The sequence below is a fragment of the Bos taurus genome, chromosome 26, assembly GCF_002263795.3.
Source record: "Bos taurus isolate L1 Dominette 01449 registration number 42190680 breed Hereford chromosome 26, ARS-UCD2.0, whole genome shotgun sequence".
In the NCBI taxonomy this organism is placed as follows: Eukaryota; Metazoa; Chordata; class Mammalia; order Artiodactyla; family Bovidae; genus Bos; species Bos taurus.
The window spans coordinates 24,770,898-24,791,831 of NC_037353.1; the positions used below are offsets into that span (position 1 = coordinate 24,770,898).

Here is a 20,934-nt window from a genome sequence, read left to right on the forward strand (position 1 = left end):
GGGAATATGGTAAACCCATATAAATAGCCATTTTGTCCATTCAAAACTTGACAATGCAGGCCACCATTGTAATAAATACTCAGTTATTTAAATAGCATACACTGCTCTTTAATTTAGGAAAGGTAAAGCAGGGGTAGCCCTGCCAAAGTAATTATTCTACTGGATTCCCAATGGATACAAATTTTTGCATTTTAGTATTTCCACAAACATTTACTGGGTATTGATTATATACCATATATTGTACCAGAGAGATCTCTTGTATTGCTAAGATTATCCCTCTTCTCAATAGGACAATCACCTATTGAAGGAGAAGTAGTTATCAACAAACATCAGAATCAGAAAACATGGTAGTTTATAGCAGAAGAGTATTTAAATATTACAAGAGAACCTACAAGAAAGCACTTTGTTCTTCCTGATGGAGTGAAGGAAATGCACAGAGAGAGAATTGTCATTTGAGATGGACCATGAACTATGAAAGCATAAGTCCTTCGTGTACAGAAGCGCTTCTCACTATAAGCTTTTTAAAGGCCAGGTCATCTTGTCATCTTTAATGTATGGTTGGTCTATTTCATGCCTCCATAGCCTTGAATCCTTAGAAAATAAAACTTGAGCCACAATTTGGCCACCCAGTGGGCATAAAAAATGGACAAAATCACTCAAAAGGATTAAACTGTTGCTGATCAATGACATTTTTGTGGTATCTAACTGAGATTTGACTCAGAGGGAAAAGAGTTAGTGACTACCATTATGTAATCTTCATAATTTAAAAGTTCTTTGGTTGTCTTGATGACATTTGACTATAAATCACAAAAAGAAAGGCTCTTTCCTAGTATGGCAATGAGCTTGAAATTTTTTTAAAAAACCACACATATTTGGTTCTCATCATGTTAGTGGACATATATGCCTCAGAGGGTGAGGATTAAAACTTGGAATTTTCTTGCCTTAGTATATTAAACTAGTACTGTGTGCAGTTTTGTTTAAGATAAACCTGGGCTTGTCTTCCTATTATTTTCTTTCATCAATAAATATGTTCTGTGCCATTTAAAAATGAATGTGATATTACACGGTGTAAGCAGAAAGAATAACTTTCAATTATGGAAATTGAAAATTTTAAAAGAAAAGGTGCTGACAGTGTTTAAAAGTATTTGTTGGTAACACCATATCCTTGCTCAGTCCTCTGGAATCAAACATTTTGATGACTTGAAGACCAAACATAAAATACTCAAGCCCAACTTAATATTGCTTCAGAAAATGTAAGCATCCGAATATGTGTCACAATACTTGAGCTTTAAGAGGAATTTCTATTTAGCAATTTTTTTTCAAGGTCGATGGAAAAAGAAAACTGGACACTTCAGATTAAATTCACTATCTTGGATACAATTTCTGCCCAGATAACATCTGCCTTTGATTTCCCCCACGCTACTACTAGATACCATTTCTAATGCCCCAAATAAGTTGTGTAATGTGATGCCTGCCCATTTAAAGGCCTATTATGTGCTATTCTACCATTAGCTACAAGAGAGATAAGGGGACTATTTAATATTTGTAATTTTATAAAAATCCACATTTGTCAATTTTTAAGACCTTTAAATAGGTCAAATCCTTACTAATTTCTTTGCCATTGGTACTGGGCCACAAGAAATTCCATTCAAAGGAATAGAATCAAGACATTTGAGATCTAAGTTTAGTTACACTTTCACTCCTATAGACATTACTCAATGTGTTAGCAATTTTTTTTTCCACCTTATTTATCTATAAGATGAAAGAATTAAATAGTGGCAAAATTGACTTCTAATTTAAATGTAAAATAAATGGCTTTAGTAACAGTCTCTGTATAATTTAGAGATGTCAAACTTTAATATTAAATTTCTGTTTTCAGGAAAAAATTGAAATGTACTGAGTTACAAAGTCCTAGGAAAGAAATATGTCTGTTTATTATGAGCATTTAAAAAAAACGGTAACTCCATATTTAAGTATTTAAAGAAGGCATTTCTGTACTATTAAAAGTATAGGCATTTCCTGTACTATTAAAAGAATTAGCTATTTTCTATAATTTGAAAAAGTGAATAATTGTCATCCTTTAGAGGAAATACTAAGAGCATACAATCTTTTCTCTTACTTGACATTTTTTAAATGATAAGAATAATTGCCTGAGTTTTAAATGCTCTATGTAGGATCCATGAAGTTGGTACACAGGGTGAATGATGGGGTTGAAATAGTTGAAAATGTGGCTTCTTTGGTATCAAAAACTAAACAAAGAAACATATTTTCCAGCTGTAAATCGTGAAGGCCGACGCGTTTGTTTTTACTTTGCTGCCCCACTGTGGCTGAGTGTGGTTGCATTTCCAAGGCTAAGACTTGAACTATTAACAGGAATTAGTTACCTTCTGTAATCAGGAAAAGTGAGTAACTGTCATCCTTTAGAAGAAATACTATAGGCATACAAATTTTGCTTGCCAGAGACTTTTTCATAAACTAATTATTACACGGAACTATTTGAAACATCTGTAGCCTAACGCTCTGCAGTGGTCAGAAGCATTTGGGAACCTCTACTTCCGTTCTCCTTGGCTTGGAGCTTTCCCACAAGTGTTCACACACGCAGGTTCCAGAGCCGCAGCAGAATCCAGCTCCTTACTTTCACCCCAAAGACCCTGCAGGTGTCACTCTCTGTCCCGGGCCTCCTTCTTGACCATCACTGTGCCTTACTCCCCAGCTCCCTGTTTACTGTGCTCCAGCCACAGGATTCTCCTCTCAGCTCCTCAAGAATACTGAATTCTCTTCTCTCCCCAGGGCTTTCGCCCGTGCAGTGCCCTCTGCCTGAACACTCTTCACCCTGCTTATAGCAGGAGGAATGCCCCCTCGTCCTTCAGTCATCCCTCCAGAGGCCTTCCTTGAGCAGCCTGTTGATCTCTCCCTCCCCTCCACCCCCATCTCCCATCTATCCTGTTATAACACTCGCCACATTTTGCAACGATTTACTCTCTCTCTTTACTTTTGGTACTGATGTCTTGTCTCTGTCTCCCTAATACAATGGATGCTCCGAGAGGTAGGCCTATGCCTGGTTGGTCACCACATGACCCTGTTGTCTAAAACTGTGACTGTTATACACAAGGAGCTTGGTAAGTATCTGTTGAATGAAAAAAATAATGAGTAACTGTTGGCAAACTCCCTTATGAAACTTTCTTCCACTGTTTTCCAGGGCCTCATTCTCTCCTGGATTTTCTCCTATTTCTGTGACTGTGCCTCTTCAGACTCTACTTCTTCCTCCTGTCTTTTGCAGACATTTTCCTCTCTGGCTCTCTTCCCTGACACCCTCTCTTTCCTTTCCCTCACCCCCTACCCATTCCCCCACCTCATGCTCCATGCTCCCACTATCCTCTCTGCAGTAGTAACTCTAACTTATTTCGTCTTCAGCCCTGCCTTCTCTCTGATGCTAGGTCCACATTGCCCATTCCACCTGGCATCTCCACCTGGATGCCATCCAGCACTCCAAAATCAGTATGTCCAACTCTGAAATCACAGCTAGGCCTCCTGCTTCAGTTAGCAAGGGCCATCATCTTCCTAGTCACTCAAACTCAAACTCAGAACTCCAGAGCCTTCATCTTTCATGGTCTCCAGGGTTAATCTGTAATAAAAACCAGGAAGATCCTCTCTATCTTGCCTGTCTCATGGGATGGTCATGAAAGCCAACAGGCACACAAGGAGAGGGGCCAGGTCATTACCCTGAAAGTTTCTGCCTCTTCACCCACGAGTCCAGCAATGGCTGACACAGGGAGCACAGGTCCATAGATAGGATCCTTGGGCAATGACTGGGGAAAAATGACATCTGTCTCATTAAAAAAGGATCCATCTTCCAAAGGCAGTTTTACTGACCTGTAGGGGGAAAAAAGACATCAGAACAATCAGATTAACAGAAACTAGTCATTGATAGAACTGCTTCATATAAGTGGTAAGCAAAGTGGGAGGTGTTACAACTCATGAAAAAAAAAAAAAACTAACAGAAACCATTCAAAAGTAAAAGAGTAGATTTAAAACTATTTATCATAAAAGGACAGGTAATACACAGTCATGAATCAAGTACACAGGGATTTTTCAAACATTTTAAAAGTTAGTATCCAAAGCAGAAATTGGAAACTTGAATGCTGCCAGGGGTTAGGCTAGTGTTGTGTGACCAGGTGGGACTGTGGCAGATGGGAAAGGATTTTCCCTCCTGTCTGGGCACAGAGTTCCTGAAACTCTTATAAGTTCCTAAGTGCATTAGGAGCTTCTTTTGTTCTATTGAGGCGATTCTGGGTGGGCTCCTGAAAGGCTCCTGAATGGGTACTGCTCACCAGAAAGACCAAGCCATGACTAGAGGCTTGGAAGTTTCAGTTTCTACTCCCATCTTCCAGAGAGAGCAGAGGAGCTAGAAATGGAGCAAATAATTGATCATGTAATGGTAGGGAGTCTGGAGAGCTTCCAGGTTGGTGAACACATACACTGGGAGGGTGATGCAGTCTAACCAACTCCTAGAAATGGGACAGAAATTCCTTCATTCAAGACCCTCCAAGACCTCACCCCATGTATCACCACTTGGCTGCTCATCTGCATCCTTCATCATATCCTTCAATAAACTAGTAAATGTCAGTAAGTGCTGTCCTGAGTTCTGTGACTTGTTCTTGCAGATTAATGTAACCCCAGGAGTGGGTCATTGAAATCTGTAATCTGTAGCTGGTTAGTCGGAAGTACAGGTAACAACCTAGTCTGAAGCTAGCATCTGAAGTGGAAGGGGGAGAGCAGTCTTGTAGGACCGAACCCTTAGCCTGTGGAATCTGGTTCTACCTCTGGGTAGAGTGTCAGAATTGAGTCGAATCGTAAACACCCAGCTGGTATCACGGAGAATTGTTTGGTGTAGAGGGGAAAACTTCCTCCACAAATGTTAGAAATGAAGTGTTCATTGTGAGAGTAAAGGAGACTCAGGCTTTTTTAAAAAAGAACTAGGCTTTTTCTCACAAAGAAACAGAAAATCTAAGAATTTTTTCTCTGTACACACCTCCTAAAGCTGGCAGGTGCCACTCAGTTCTAACCAAGAGGGTTGCTGAATTGTGAGAATTTTGATTTCAAGATTTCAAGAGAATATCATAATCTGGAATTGATGAGAAATTTCTCAAATTTTAAATATTGGTAACTAACTCCAATAAAAACACATGGACCAAAATTAACATATATGTAGATTAAACTCAGCTACCTTTACAACCTCTGGTATCAGGAATTTATTTTCAGATTTACCATATATTTACTTTTAAACTATAACATGGTTATAAAGATGAGTTTAGAGAACTCATAGCTTTAGTGTTAAGTTCAAAACGTCCTTGGTTCTGTTGAATAATTTTGAAAAATCATCATGCAAAAATAGTATTTACCACTCAAATGTAAGGCTTAACTAAGTATTTTCAAATCCTGCTTGTTTTCTGATCCAGGACAATCCACTTACTTGACCTCTCATTTTGTTTTCTTATAGAAAAATCACAACTCAACATTCAGAACTAGAGAAAAATATTCAAGGGAAATAAAAGAAAATGCGATAAATTACTTGCCTGCCCTGGCAAAGATCTGATAGAGGCATTATCCACTTTATGAAAAGGTACAGTGTTGTCAACTCTGCCATGAGACAGATTTGGCTATTCAATCAATTATCTTAAAAAAGAAATTGAGACATAAAGAATACTGAGGAGAAAGAAGTGCCTCTCTTAGGGTTCTCCAGTTTGAAAACTTTATTAACTAGCTTTACATTTCTCTTTAAGAAGGCAGGTTTTCAAATCTGCAACTTCAAGAATGTGCATGTCCAACGTCCCCTTAGTCTTTGACTTTGGGGAGTATGGAGAGAATGGTAGGCTCAGGACCACCTTAAGTCTTTGAACTCTTTTCAACAAAGGTACCATGATCATCAGCTATCACCAGGACATTGGTCTTTTAACTTCTCTTTGACCCAATCCTATCGAAATAGGCAATTCCATGACTTCACTACACGCAACGACCCTCTTATTTATAGACAATGTGACTGAAGATATGATCTATACATTTCCCATATCTAAAATGTTCTTATTTTTGAGATTTCAATTGGGTATCAAAATAATAGGTACAAAAAACACGCTCTTTTAGAAATACATATATATTTAATACAATAGGCATATTTTGAAATGGCAAGAGTAAATACAATTTTGGAAAATTAAACCATGTTGTGATAAGGTTGATATTTAAACTCAGTGGGAAATCAAGTTAAAGAGAGTCCCTTCAAAATGCAACCAACCACTCCAAAGTATGGGAAAAGATGTTTTAAGATGTGTGTATAAAGCCATTTAATTCACCAAATCGACCCAATCCCGTTACATGAATGCAAACAAAAATCCCCACTTTGCTATGTTGTAATGAAGTCTCTTACTTTGCTTTGAGATAATGCTCCTGGTTACTTCTTTCGATGGCCCACACGGTTACTGCACTTGGACTTGACAAGCACAGCTGGCGCCAATTCATGGGGTTAAAAGTCATCTGGCTCACATCTACACCGGGTTGTGACTTCCTGCACAGAATGACACCTGATTCCCAGTTCCTGAGACAAAGTTGAGTTTGGTGAAAAATAATTCATTTGAATTTCATGTCTTGAGAACATATATCTAATTATTGGGTTGGCCATAAAGTTCATTCAGGCTTTTCCATAAGAGAGAATGAAAACCTGAATGAATTTTTGGCTATTCCCAAAACTTGAAAACAACTTACATAACTTGAGAATTTATTATATAATTTATTAATCTATTATCTTAATATCAAGATTAAAATAATTATGCTTATAATTATAGTGTACCCTCCTAGGAAAGCAAGACAATTATTTTAAAATATTACTTTGCAATGTGATACTAAGGCTGTTTCATGCTCCTTATCAAATCTGGATTTGACCCATTTATATCTAGAAAGTGGAAAGTACCATCGCATGTGCTGAAAAGTGTAGGTGCCTAAATCGCTTAGTACTACAGATGAGTACTCCTTATAAGTTGAGATGCCCTGTATGCACTGATGCCAGCTGAGCATTTACTGAGTTTTAAAAATCACAGTAGGCTTCCCAGGTGGCTCAGCACTAAAGAATCCACTTGCCAATGCAGGAGATGCGGGTTCAGTCCCTGGGTGGGGAAGATCCCCTGGAGAAGGAAATGGCAACCCAGTCCAGTATTCTTGCCTGGGAAATCCCATGGACAGAGCAGCCTGGCAGGCTACAGTCCGTGGGGTCTCAAAGAGTCAGACACGTCTTAGGGACTCATCCACCTGTCCCTGGAAGAGCCCATAGGGTTATGCTCGGTAATACTAGTACTTTAAAACAGATTACTTCATTTACCCACTTGAAAGAATATCTTGAATGCCTATCATGAGCAAGGTCCTTTGCTAGATAAACAGAAGAAAAATTCATGTGAGCTGTCCCCTCACAAGGAGCCAGAACTCCACTCAGGGTTGCGAATTGCAAACTAGAACTAAGTTATGTGGAGTTCACCCTGTCTCTTGGCTCCCTCCTGCTTCCACCTCCTTCCATCCCCATCACAGAGGTCCCATCCATCATATTAACTAATCTCTTGCTGGTATCACTGATTCCCTGGATTGTTTTTACTTTCTGCCTCAGATGCCTGGGAAAACACATCAACCTTGGATGGATATGGCTGAAAACCTGAGCTGCTGAAACAAAGGAACAAATATCACAGGACTATGTGTGTCGGTGATATTATAAATTCATGTTTACCACCTACGAGGACCCTCAATACAACCTCCAACCCTCCTTTGTTTCTCTGGTTGGTTCTCTTTCCTATTCTCTAAAGTGCTGATTTTTAATATTCTCCATTTTCCTGAAGGCTCTAACTCCTCCAGCTCCTTCTTACTCTCAGTAAATGGCCTTGATTTCGATGAAGAAAACAGAGGTTATCAGCTGACAATTCCTCCAAATTTCTGAGATCAAGTGTGACAACCTGCCAAGTTCTGTATCATTCTTTCCTTATTCTCTTCTGTTACAATGGAAGACATATCCTCCCTTCTGCTTAAGGCCAGTTTTACCACCGGTGCTCTGGACCCTACAGGTCTTGACTTCTTAAGAACATTAGTTTACCCATTATTCCTTCTCTTTTGCACCTTTGGGCTCTCCCTCTCTCCTGACTCCTCTCTGTCAACCCTGAAGTGCTCATCTGTACCATCTTTTAAAAAATCCCTCCCCTAATCTCACACTTTAATGTGTCTTCCCTTGGAGCCAACCTCCCTGAGTGAGTTGTTTAAACTCACCGCATCGTCTTCCTCACTCCTGTTCTCCCCTCATCCCAGGATATCTGCACCCCATCACCACCATTCCACTGACATAGATATCTGTCTCCCATCTGTCTGTCTCCAAATCCACTGACATCCACCTTCATCCCAAACCTGGCAGGCTCTTTTCAGTCCTTGTCTAACTTAACTTCTACAGGACTGGACTCTGCTCACCACAACTACCTTCTGGGATGACTCTTGGACTCTGTCTACAAAGCTCTTACGTGAAACCCCTAACTGTCAGCCCCATGCTGTTTCTGGGCCCTGGATCACATGGGCCTAGCTGACTTGGTGGCTGTCTAACTGCATAGGCTTCAACTGACTTCATGGGCCCACTTTGCTTGCACCTCATCTCATGCCTGCTCTACACGCCAAGAGCCTCAGGTTGCACTAAGTCTGAAAGTGGGGCGGAGTTAATACCCTGTGCAGGGGACTTTTGATTGATGGGGTAACAGGAGTGGTGGGCAAGTTCCCATATCTTCCTCTCCCCTTCCCAGCCCCTTGTGTCACGGCCCAGGGACTGTCCATGTTCACAGTATTCCACAAGGCCTCTCCAAAGACCACCTGTGGCAGAGCAGCTAAGTGGTGCCCAGTGAATTAATGTGCGCTCACACCGGCTCTCTTCCTTCCCTCCCTCCCCCTTTCTAGCTTGCCTCCTTCCTGAAACTGTAGTCTCTCCTAGAGAAGGGGCATGTGAGTTTCTGCCTCAGGCTCTGCTTTCTTCAGAATTCAGGCTCAGGTGCGTTCTGGAACCTCCATGCCCCTGTCCGTCCTCGCTCCATGACTGCTCCTTCTGAATGTCCTGTGAGGCCCTTTTCCGCTTTCAGCCTCTTTTATTGGCATTCCTCTAGGTTCTGTTCAAGGTTCTCTTGTAGGTGCCCTATCCACTTTCAGCACTCTGACTACTAATCTAACAACCCCCAAATGTTAACCTCCAGCACTCTCTCCTGAGCTCTGGTCCTAGCTATCTAGGATAGAGGCAAACTGCGTCTCTCAAAATCTATTCTCCATTTCTCCTTGCTAGTAACAGAGTCCCCTAGTTTTTAACCAGGTACATGGTCACCCACAGTGAGGACCATATTTCCCAGCATGCTTTGTAGCTCCCCGTGGCATGTGACCAAGCTGGCCAGTGGGCTCTAAGTGGTAGTGATGCGTGCAGTTCCTACGCTACGTGTCCAACAAAGGTTTGTGCTTTCCCCATTATGCTTTTCTCTTCCATGTGGCTCCCAGAAATGTATGGCTGGTACCCCACTTTAGACTAGAGATGAGGGCAACACCCTAGGAGTGTGAGAACAACAGAATAGGGGAGACAGATCCCAGACACCGGTAAGCCCCCAGAGCAGCCACAGGCTGCTCATACCCAAACTGCTACACGGGAGAAAAAAACTCCTGTCTTGTTTATGCCATCTCTTTAGGGTGATTTGGGTTTCTGTAGCAGCAACTGAACCTTAATCCTAACTGATATATCAACTGCCAACTAGACATCACCATTTCTTTATCTCAGGCACCCTCAACTCAGCTTGTCCCAACTCATCTTCCCCAAACACCTCTTCCAACCTCCCTCCACCCAGGCCTTCTATGTCTTTCTGAAAAGCACCATCATGTCCCCAGGTTTCCCAAGTCACAGCTCTGGGTAAAACCCTCAACTGTCCCTCTCGCTCAGCACCATGCCCAACATTCAGTCAGTCACCAAGCCCAATGGTGCTGCCTCCTAAACACCTCCCAAGTATCTCCACTTTCCTGCATCCCTATGCTCACTATTCTAGTCCATGCCACGACTATCTCTCATCTGGACCACCAAAGCCTCCTAATTGATGTTCCCTCCTTGATGTGACCAGAAGATCTTTATATGCAGACTGATCATGTCATTTTCACATCCCTGGTAAAAGCCCTTAATAGACTCCCATTGCTTCTATGATAAAGGATGTGCCAACTTGCATGACTTACACAGAGGATGAGTATCCTTTTGCATTAATTATTAATAACATACCCCTTTCATTCTCACAAGTGTCCAGATTTGGATGATAAACTCCACGGTCACTGTTTACAAGGATGATCACACACTGGCCACACACTGTCCCTTTGGGCTTGCCTCTCATGGCTGGTCTCTTGTTTACATCATTACGACCTCTTAAATTAAATTAAATCTTCAAATTTGCCATATTTTCTGACCTCATGGCCTTTGCGCATGCTTTTTCTCTGCTTAGAATCTTCTTCCTTCTCCTCTTCACAAATCTCATTCCTCCTCATCTTTTAAGCATTGTTATGGATGGATTTGTGTCTCCCACAATTCATAGGTTAAGGTCCTCACCCTCAGTATCTCAGAGTGTGACCTTATTTGGAAGGAGGGTCTTTCCTAAATGAAATGAAGTCATTTAGTGTGGCCCGACTCCAATATGATTAGTGACCTTAGAAAGGGGGAAATTAAGAGACAGATATACAAACAAGGAGAACACCATGTGAACATGAGGACAGTTATTCACAATCAGGAACAAATTCTCTGTCACAGCTCAGCAGGAATCAATCCTGCTGACACTTGATCTCAGATTTCTGCCCTCCAGAACTGAGACAATAAATTTCTGTGGTTAAACCACTCAGGTTGTGGTACTTTGTTAATGGCAGCCCTAGCAAACTAAAACAATCATTAACAGGTGAGTGAGTAAACAGATTGTGCTATATACCATGGAATACAAAGGAATGAACTCTCGAAACACACAGCAGCGTGGGAGAATTTAAAATAACTGTGCAAAATGGAAGAAGTCAGATTTAAAAAACAGTATATAATGTATATGCAATTCTATAAGACGCAAACTAACTCAGAGTGAGAGAAAATACACCACTGGTTCCCCAGGGGTGAAGGCAGGGAAGCAATGGTGTACAGGCATGCGTGCCCAGTCACTCCGTCACGGCTGACTCTATGAGGCCCCACGGACTGTAGCCCACCAGGCTTCTCTGTCCATGGGATTTCCCAGGCAAGAATACTGGGGTGGGTTGCTGTTTCCTTCTCCAGGGGATCTCCTCAAAACAGGGATCAACCTTGAGTCTCTTGCATCCCCTGCATTGCCAGGTGGGTGCTTTACCCTGGGAAGCCACATGTATGTGTGGCATACCTGGATCTGAAGGAAGGATCTGAAGGAGCACAGGAAAACTTTCGGAGATGATGGATATATTCATCATCCTGGTCATGGTGATGGTTTCATGAATAAGTCAAAAGTCATCAAGTCGTATATATATAGTTTGCTGCTGCTGCTGCTAAGTCGCTTCAGTCGTGTCCGACTCTGTGCGACCCCACCAGGCTTCCCTGTCCCTGGGATTCTCCAGGCAAGAACACTGGAGTGGGTTGCCATTTCCTTCTCCAATGCATGAAAGTGAAAAGCGAAAGTGAAGTCGCTCAGTCATGTCCGACTCTAGTGACGCCATGGACTGCAGCCTACCAGGCTCCTCCATCCATGGGATTTTCCAGGCAAGAGTACTGGAGTGGGGTGCCATTGCCTTCTCCAATATATATAGTTTATTATACATCAATTATATCTCAGTAAAGTTGTTTTATTTTTTTTAAGTTACTCTATATAAACTAAATGTTGTTCTCTGAATCTAGATTATTACATTCTTCCAAGAGAAATGCTGGTGTGTGTGTGTGTGTGTGTGTGTGTGTGTGTGTGAGAGCACTCAGTGATGTCTAACTCTTTGCAACCCCATGGACTGACACCCACCAGGCTCCTTGGAACCTTTCCATGGAACTTTGCAGGCAAGAATACTGGAGTGGGTTGCCATTTACTTCTCCAGGGGATCTTCCCTACCCAGGGACTGAATCCAAGTTTCTTGCTTCTCCTGCATTGGCAGGTGGCTTCTTTAACAGCTGAGTCACCACAGAAACCCCGAGAAAAGCTGGTATGTAAGGGGTATTCTCAATCATCGTTGGAACATTCCATATTTCACCTTAATAAGACAAATTCCCCCAGAAGGAGTCTATGTTATGGATAGAACAGTGAGTGCATCTTTGAAGGTGGCCACATGAAGTGACCCAGTAAAGACCAGACTTATTAACAAGTCTTATTAACAAGTATTTTCTTTACAGCTGGAAAATGGGGTATGATGTTCTACTCTCTGTACATATAATTGTTCTAATGTCCCTAAAAATAATTACTTCAAACTGAGCTCTAATATAGGGACATCTTAATTTCAACATTAGTGGAAAATATAAAATAATTCAAAGGTATCATATGATTTAAGAAAAGATAAAACTTTATGTAATTATCCATGTATTCTTTACCTGACAAAGGAATATTATAACACATTGATAAGAAGAGAAGACAGTAGTTAATCTGTTAGCTTTTGCCCTGCCAATTTGCTGCCTGAAAGTGGTGATTAAGCCAATGATTAGGACTTTTATTTTTTTCACTTTTCCTTGTTCCAGATTTTTCATGTAGATGTCCTTTGATACAATCTAGAAGGATACGATCAAAATGTGACCCAATGAAAAGAATTCTGCAGGAGGCTGCAACTTACCAGAGGGCCAGTTCAAATTCTGGAAGGGAGGAGTAACTAGCCAGGTAGGTGCCACAGTAACTGAAGGAAAGTAAAGTGTAGTCTAGGAGAACGTTGCCTATAATATAAAAACCCGTTATAAGGATTTAATCATGTGCAGATTAACTATAGTCTTATAGTTTAATTTCCCTTATTTAATAATTTTTACATAATTCAAGAGCTTTGGGCCCTAGAATAAGACATGTCTTGACTGACATCTAACACTATTGATAGAAAGTTATGAGCAAAGTGAAGATCCATTTTTAAAAGATTTTAGAGTGAATTAAGCCATGGGGTTGCTGTCTCGTGACTTCAGTGCAAAATTGAGTACACTGCACCATGCACGTCCCCATGTGACTGGAAATGGCCCAAGAATAAATACATGAAACATGGTAATTATAAAAGTTATTCATGCAAACAGCTTGAAAAACCTTGAACAGCTGCAATAATTCTAGCTTGCTTCCATATCTCTGCCTCGTAGGTCATATCTGGCCCTTAGCTTGATATCTTTCAGCCTTTAGCACAACTAAAAAAGTTCTTTTCTCATTTGTACCTGCAGCTGAAGAAATGAAACATGACTTTAAAAGTCTTAGCAACATGTTTAAAATGTGCACAGTGAGGATGCTAATACAGGGAAGTATCTGTTTCTGCCTTCCTTATATGTGAGGCTCTGGTCTCCCCTCCTTTAGCTGCTGCTCCTCAGTGTGGCCCCAGAGATGCAAGCTTTGCCTTCTATGTTTGTCTTCTTTACATTCATGTCTTTGTATCACTTTTTACCTCTACCTTCAACAACAATAACAAAAATGTTATCAATTTAACACTCTGCCTAGCAATTATAAGCTTTTAAAAAATTGTGACCTTGATAAGCAGAAAAATTTCATCTCAGTTTAAGATACTCTTTTAAATGAATGTTGAAAAATAAATAAAATGAATATTGAGACAGAAGACTTTATGCTTTTGGACATTGTTAGTCTTGTGGTTTGGATAAGCTCTTTTTCCACTGCTCTATCAGAATATCTGTCTTTGTTCCTTATTTCATAAATTCTCTGAAAATACTTGGTCATATTTGTTCAAATATTTCCCTCAGTTTGTTATTTGCTTTTTAATTTTTATGGTATTTTAGATGTTCACAAGTTTTAAATTTGTATGTAATCAAAAATATGTCTATTTTAAGTTGCATCCTTTATGTGAAAAGTTCTTCTCCGTCCTCAAATTATTTCAATTTTCCACCACATATTTTCTAACTTTCGATGGGTTTGTTGTTTAGAATGAGGTCTTATTTTTGTTTGATATAAGTTTTGGTGTACAGTATGATAACAATGAGTACGTAACTTGATACTTTTGTTCTAATAAGTTTTCTTAACACCATCATTGAATAATTCAGATCATCTATTGTGCATGTGTGTGCATGTCTGGGAGCATCTTCATCATATACTTAGCTTTATAGATCCTAGAGCCTCTCCCCAGCCTTCAATTCTTCCACTGATGGAGTGATCTCTACACCTATACCACAATCTACCTGTCTACAACACCATAATGCTAAGAGGGCCCTTGGCCTTGGCATCAAGCTCTTTCAAATTATTCTCATTCTCTACTTTTTGTTCTGGAATAACATTTATTTAAGTACTCCTGGCTCTCTAAAACATGATAAACTTATGATTTACATTCTGTGAAGAATATGAAAATATAGTTATAATAACTATAATTTTCATGCAGAAATACACCTTTTATGTTTAAATATTTTGTATCAGTGACTTTTATGTTTTTCTTCATTGAGATCAGTCACATTTCTTCCTTGAAGCATTCCTAAGTGTTTAAATCTTCCAATTGCATGGATATTTATTTTGAAATCGGCATCTTACTGAGCATTATTTTATTAGTCTTATTACACTATTATCTATTAACTCCTTTTCCATAGGTATAATTTTTCAGTTTCATATTTTGTTGCATTGGCTGGGAACTCCAAGTTGGTCTTAATATTAATGGTAACAACAGGTATCCTCAGTGACTTAGTCCTAACTTAATTGTAAATGCTTTTAGAGTTTCACTATTTAACATGAATGCTGGCTATTGGTTTGAATTAACTTTCATTGCTTGAACAGGGCAACAGCCAAATAATAAAGCTTTGGGAAATTTTAAAGAAGAAGGGTAGTTACATTCATGTACTGGCATACTTTGGAGATTCTGGGTTTGGCTTCAGACCAGTGCAATAAACCAAATACTGCAAAAAGAAAGTCACAAGAAAGTCACAGTACATATAAAAGTTATGTTTAAACTATACTGTAGTCTAGTAAGTGTGAAATAGAATTATGTTTTTAAAATGTACCTTTCTTAATTTTAAAATATTTTATTACCAAAAGATGGGGCTTCCCTGATAGCTCAGCTGGTAAAGAATCTACCTGGAATTCAGGAGACTCCGGTTCGATTCCTGGGTCGGGAAGATCTGCTGGAGAAAGTACAGGTTACCCACTCCAGTATTACTGGACTTCCCTGGTGACTCAGACTGTAAAGAATCTGCCTGCAATGCGGGAGACCTGGGTTCAATCCCTGGGTTGGAAAGATCCCCTGGAGAAGAGATTACCAAAAGATGCTAAGCATCATTTGAGCCTTTAGTAAATAACAATCTTTTTGCTGGTGGAGGGACTTTCCTCGATGTTGATGGCTGCTGTCTGACTGGGGAAGTGATTGCTGAAGGCTAGGTGGCTGTGGCAATTACAGGAAGACAATATGAAGTTTGCCACATCAAAGTCTCTTCCTTTCATGAATGATATCTCTATAGCATACAATGCTGTTTGATAGCATTTGACCCAGTGTAGAACTCCTTTCAAAACTGAAGTCAGTCTTCTCAAACTCTACCATCACTTTATCAACCAAGTTTATGTAATATTCTAAGCCCTTTCTTGTCATTTCAACAACCTCATAGCATTGTCACCAGAAATAGATTCCAACTCAATAAACTACTTTCTTAGCTCATCCATGAAAAGAAACTCCTCATCTGTTTAAGTTTCACAATGAGAGTGCAGCAATTCAGTCACGTCTTCAGGCTCCACTTCTCATTCTAGTTCTCCTGCTATTTCCACCACATCTGCAATGACTTCCTCCACTAAAGTCTTGAACCGCTGAGTCATCCATCAGGGTGGGAATCCACTCCTTTCAAACTCCTATTAGTATTGATATTTTGACCTCTTTCAATGAATTACAAATGTTCTTAATTGCATCTAGAATGGTGAATATTTTTTATAGGTTTTCAATCTATTAATACTTTGCCCAGACCTACTAAAGAGTCACTCCCTATGGCACCTACAGTCTTACAAAATATATTTCTTGAACAATAGGACTTGACAGGAGAAGTTACTTCTTGATCCACAGGCTGCAGAAGGGATGCTGTGTTATCAGGCATGAAAACATTAATCTCACTGTACATCCTCATCAGAACCCTTGGGTGACCAGCTGCACTGTCAATGAGCAGTAATATTTTGAAAGGAATTTCTTTTCTGAGCAGTAGGTCTCAATAGTGAAATATTAAATTATTAAACATTAAATATTTTACTGAATATTAAAATATTTAGTAAAACATTCTGTAAATAGATATGCTCTCATCCAGGATGTGTAGAGACAACAGGATTTGTACAGTACACACAGAGTAGATTTACCACAACTTTTAAGAGCTCTAGATTTTCAAAATGGTAAATGAGCATTGGCTTCAACTTCAAGTCACAAGCTGCATTTATCCCTAACAAGAGTCAGCCTGCCTTTGAAGCTTTGAAACCAGGTACTGAATCTCTTCCTCTATTTCTTTGCATTTATCACTGAGGAAGGTTTTATCTCTCCTTGATATTCTTTGGAACTCTGCATTCAAATGGGTGTATCTTTCCTTTTCTCCTTTGCTTTTCACATCCCTTCTTTTCACAGCTATTTGTAAGACCTCCTCAGACAGCCATTTTGCTTTTTTGCATTTCTTTTTCTTGAGGATGGTCTTGATTCCTGTCTCCTGTACAATGTCACGAACCTCCATCCATAGTTCATCAGGCACTCTATCAGATCTAGTCCCTTAAATCTATTTTTCATTTCCACTGTATAGTCATAAGGGATTTGATTTAGGTCATACCTGAATGGTCCAGTGGTTTTCTCCACTTTATTCGATTTCAGCCTGAATTTGGCAATAAGGAGTTCATGATCTGAGCCACAGTCAGCTCCTGATCTTGTTTTTGCTGATTGTATAAAGCTTCTCCATCTTTGGCTGCAAAGAATATAATAAATCTGATTTTGGACATCTGGTGATGTCCATGTGTAGAGTCTTCCCTTGTGTTGTTGGAAGAGGGTGTTTGTTATGACCAGTGCATTCTCTTGGCAGAACTCTATTAGCCTTTGCCCTGCTTCATTCTGTACTCCAAGGCCAAATTTGCCTGTTACTCCAGGTGTTTCTTGACATCCTACTTTTGCATTCCAGTCCCCTATAATGAAAAGGACATCTTTTTTGAGTGTTAGTTCTAGAAGGTCTTGTAGGTCTTCATAGAATTGTTCAACTTCAGCTTCTTCAGTGTTACTGGTTGGGGAATAGACTTGGATTACCATGATATTGAATGGTTTGCCTTGGAAATGAACGGAGATCATTCTGTTGTTTTTGAGACTGCATCCAAGTACTGCATTTTGGACTCTTTTGTTGACCGTGGTGGCTGCTCCATTTCTTCTAAGGGATTCCTGCCCACAGTAGTAGATATAATGGTCATCTGAGTTAAATTCACTCATTCCAGCCCATCTTAGTTCACTGATTCCTAGAATGTCGATGTTCTCTCTTGCCATCTCCTGTTTGACCACTTGCAATTTGCCTTGATTCATGGACCTAACATTCCAAGTCCCTATGTAATATTGCTCTTTACAGCATCGAACCTTGCTTCTATCACCAGTCCCATTTACAACTGGGTGTTGTTTTCACTTTCACTCCATCCCTTCATTCTTTCTGGAGTTATTTCTCCACTGATCTCCAGTAGCATACTGGGCACCTACCAACCTGGGGAGTTCATCTTTCAGTGTCCTATCTTTTTGCCTTTTCATACTGTTCCTGGGGTTCTCAAGGCAAGAATACTGAAGTGGTTTGCCATTCCCTTCTCCAGTGGCCCACATTCTGTCAGGACAGAAATGGTAGGGATCTAACTGAAGCAGAAGATATTAAGAAGAGGTGGCAAGGATACATAGAAGAACTGTACAAAAAAGATCTTCATGACCAAGATAATCATGATGGTGTGATCACTCACCTAGAGCCAGACATCCTGGAATGTGAAGGCAAGTGGGCCTTAGGAAGCATCACTACAAACAAAGCTAGTGGAGGTGAAGGAATTCCAGTTGAGCTATTTCAAATCCTGAAAGATGATGCTGCAAAAGTGCTGCACTCAATATGCCAGCAAATTTGGAAAACTCAGCAGTGGCCACAGGACTGGAAAAGGTCAGTTTTCATTCCAATCCCAAGAAAAGCAATGCCAAAGAATGCTCAAACTACCGCACAATTGCACTCATCACCTGGTGGGCTGCCATCTATGGGGTTGCACAGAGTCGGACACGACTGAAGCCACTTAGCAGGAGCAGCACACGCTAATAAAGTAATGCTTAAAATTCTCCAAGCCAGGCTTCAGCAATACATGAACCATGAACTTCCAGATGTTCAAGCTGGTTTTAGAAAAGGCAGAGGAACCAGAGATCAAATTGCCAACATCCGCTGGATCATCGAAAAAGCAAGAGAGTTCCAGAAAAACATCTATTTCTGCTTTATTGATTATGCCAAAGCCTTTGACTGTGTGGATCACAATAAACTGTGGGAAATTCTGAAGGAGATGGGAATACCAGACCACCTGACCTGCCTCTTGAGAAACCTTGTATGCAGGTCAGGAAGCAACAGTTAGAACTGGACATAGAACAGCAGACTGGTTCCAAATAGGAAAAGGAGTACGTCAAGGCTCTATATTGTCACCCTGCTTATTTAACTTCTATGCAGAGTACATCATGAGAAACACTGGGCTGGAGGAAACACAAGCTGGAATGAAGATTGCTGGGAGAAATATCAATAACCTCAGATATGCAGATGAAACCACTCTTATGGGTGAAAGTGAAGAACTAAAAAGCCTTTTGATAAAAGTGAAAGAGAAGAGTGAAAAAGTTGGCTTAAAGCTCAACATTCAGAAAACTAAGATCATGGCATCTGGTCCCATCACTTCGTGGCAAATAGATGGGGAAACAGTGGAAACAGTGGCTGACTTTATTTTTCTGGGCTCCAAAATCACTTCAGATGGTGATTGCAGCCATGAAATTAAAAGACGCTTACTCCTTGGAAGGAAAGTTATGACCAACCTAGACAGCATATTAAAAAGTACAGACATTACTTTGTCCACAAAGATCCATCTAGTCAAGGGTATAGTTTTTCCAGTAGTCAAGTATGGATGTGACAGTTGGACTGTGAAGAAGGCTGAGCGCCGAAGAATTGATGCTTTTGAACTGTGGTGTTGGAGAAGACTCTTGAGAGTCCCTTGGACTGCAAGGAGATCCAAACAGTTCATCCTAAAGGAGATCAGTCCTGGGTGTTCATTGGTAGGACTGATGTTGAAGCTGAAACTCCAATACTTTGGTCACCTGATGCGAAGAGCTGACTCACTTGAAAAGACCCTGATGCTGGGAAAGATTGAGGGCAGGAGGAGAAGGGGACGACAGAGGATGAGATGGTAGGATGGCACCACCGATTCAATGGACATGGGTTTGGGTGGACTCCGGGAGTTGGTGATGGACAGGGAGGCCTGGCATGCTGCGGTTCATGGGGTTGCAAAGAGTCGGACATGACAGCAACTGAACTGAACTGAACTGACCTCTTCTCTCTGTATTAAAGTCCTAGAAGGCATCTTCTTGCAGTACAAAGCTGATTCATCTAAATACACTGAAGATCTGTTTCCATAGTCTAGCCACCTTTATTAGCAAGATCTCTCGGATGACTTCCTACAGCTTCTTCATCAGCACTTGTTGCTTCACCTTACACTTCTACATTATGGAGATGACTTCTTTCTTTAAACCTCATGAACCAATGACTGATAGCTTTGAATTTTTCTTCTGCAGCTTCCTCAGCTCGCTCAGTCTTCATAGAACTGAAGCGTTAGGGCCTGGCTTTTGATTAGGTTTTGGCTTAAGGGAATTTAAGGCTATTTGATCATACAGATCATTAAAACTTTCTCCATATCAGCAATGATGCTATTTTGCTTTCTTATATCTGTGTTCACTGGAGCAGCACTTTGAATTTCCTTTAAGAACTTTTCCTTTGCATTCACAACTTAGTTAACTATTTGGTGCAAGAGGCCTAGCTTTTGACCCCTCTTGGCTTTTGACATGTCTTCTTCACCGAGCTTAATTATTTCTAGCTTTTGATTTAAAGGGAGAGGTGTGTGACTCTTCCGTTCACTTGAACACTTAGAGGCCTTTGTAAGGTTATTGTGCTACATGCTCAGACGTTTCAGTCGTGTTTGACTCTTTGAGACACTATGGACTGTAGCCTGCCAGACTCCTCTGTCCATGGGATTCTCCAGGCAAGAATACTGGAGTGGGTTGCCGTTTCCTCTTCCAGGGGATCTTCCCTACCCAGGGATCAACCCGCATCTCCAGTGCCTCCTGCATTGCAAACAGATTCTTTACCACCGAGCTACCAGGGAAGTTATTAATGGCCTAATTTCAATATTGTAGGGTTATTAATGGGCTTAATTTCAATATTGTTGTGTCTCAAGAAATAGAGAGGCTTGAAGAGGGAGAGAGAGACAGGGGAATGGTTGTTTAGTGGAACAGTCAGCACATAACAAAAGATTTAGAGATTAAGTCTGCCATCTTATATGGGTGTAGTTTGTGGCACCCCAAAACAAATACAACGCTAACTGTATTCTATTGAATAGGGCACTGATCACTATAACACATATTATAATAATGAGAAAGCTTGAAAAATTGTAATAACTACTAAAATGTGACACAGAGACACAAAGTGAGCAAATACTAATTGTTAAAATGGTGCCAGTAGACTGGCTCAATGCAGGGCTGCAATGAACCTTCAATCTTTAAAAAATACAGTATCTA

At 40.4% G+C, this 20,934-nt stretch overlaps 1 protein-coding gene across 7 annotated transcripts in view; it reads right to left on the minus strand.

The window, feature by feature from the left end:
* The window catches only part of CFAP43 (cilia and flagella associated protein 43), a 100,335-nt gene that overhangs the window by 75,907 nt on the left and 3,494 nt on the right, over window positions 1-20,934 (minus strand). For 6 of the 7 annotated variants that reach the window (XM_015460666.3, XM_059881860.1, XM_010819895.4 and 3 more), the window contains exons 3-5: window positions 12,823-12,919; window positions 6,422-6,589; window positions 3,723-3,873 (exon numbers count right to left, since the gene is read on the minus strand). In XM_015460666.3, the coding sequence (XP_015316152.2) occupies window positions 3,723-3,873; window positions 6,422-6,589; window positions 12,823-12,919 (416 nt within the window). Of the gene's footprint in view, window positions 1-3,722; window positions 3,874-6,421; window positions 6,590-10,485; window positions 10,670-12,822; window positions 12,920-20,934 lie in introns of those variants that run through there. The other variant, XM_059881861.1, reaches the window with a different exon arrangement.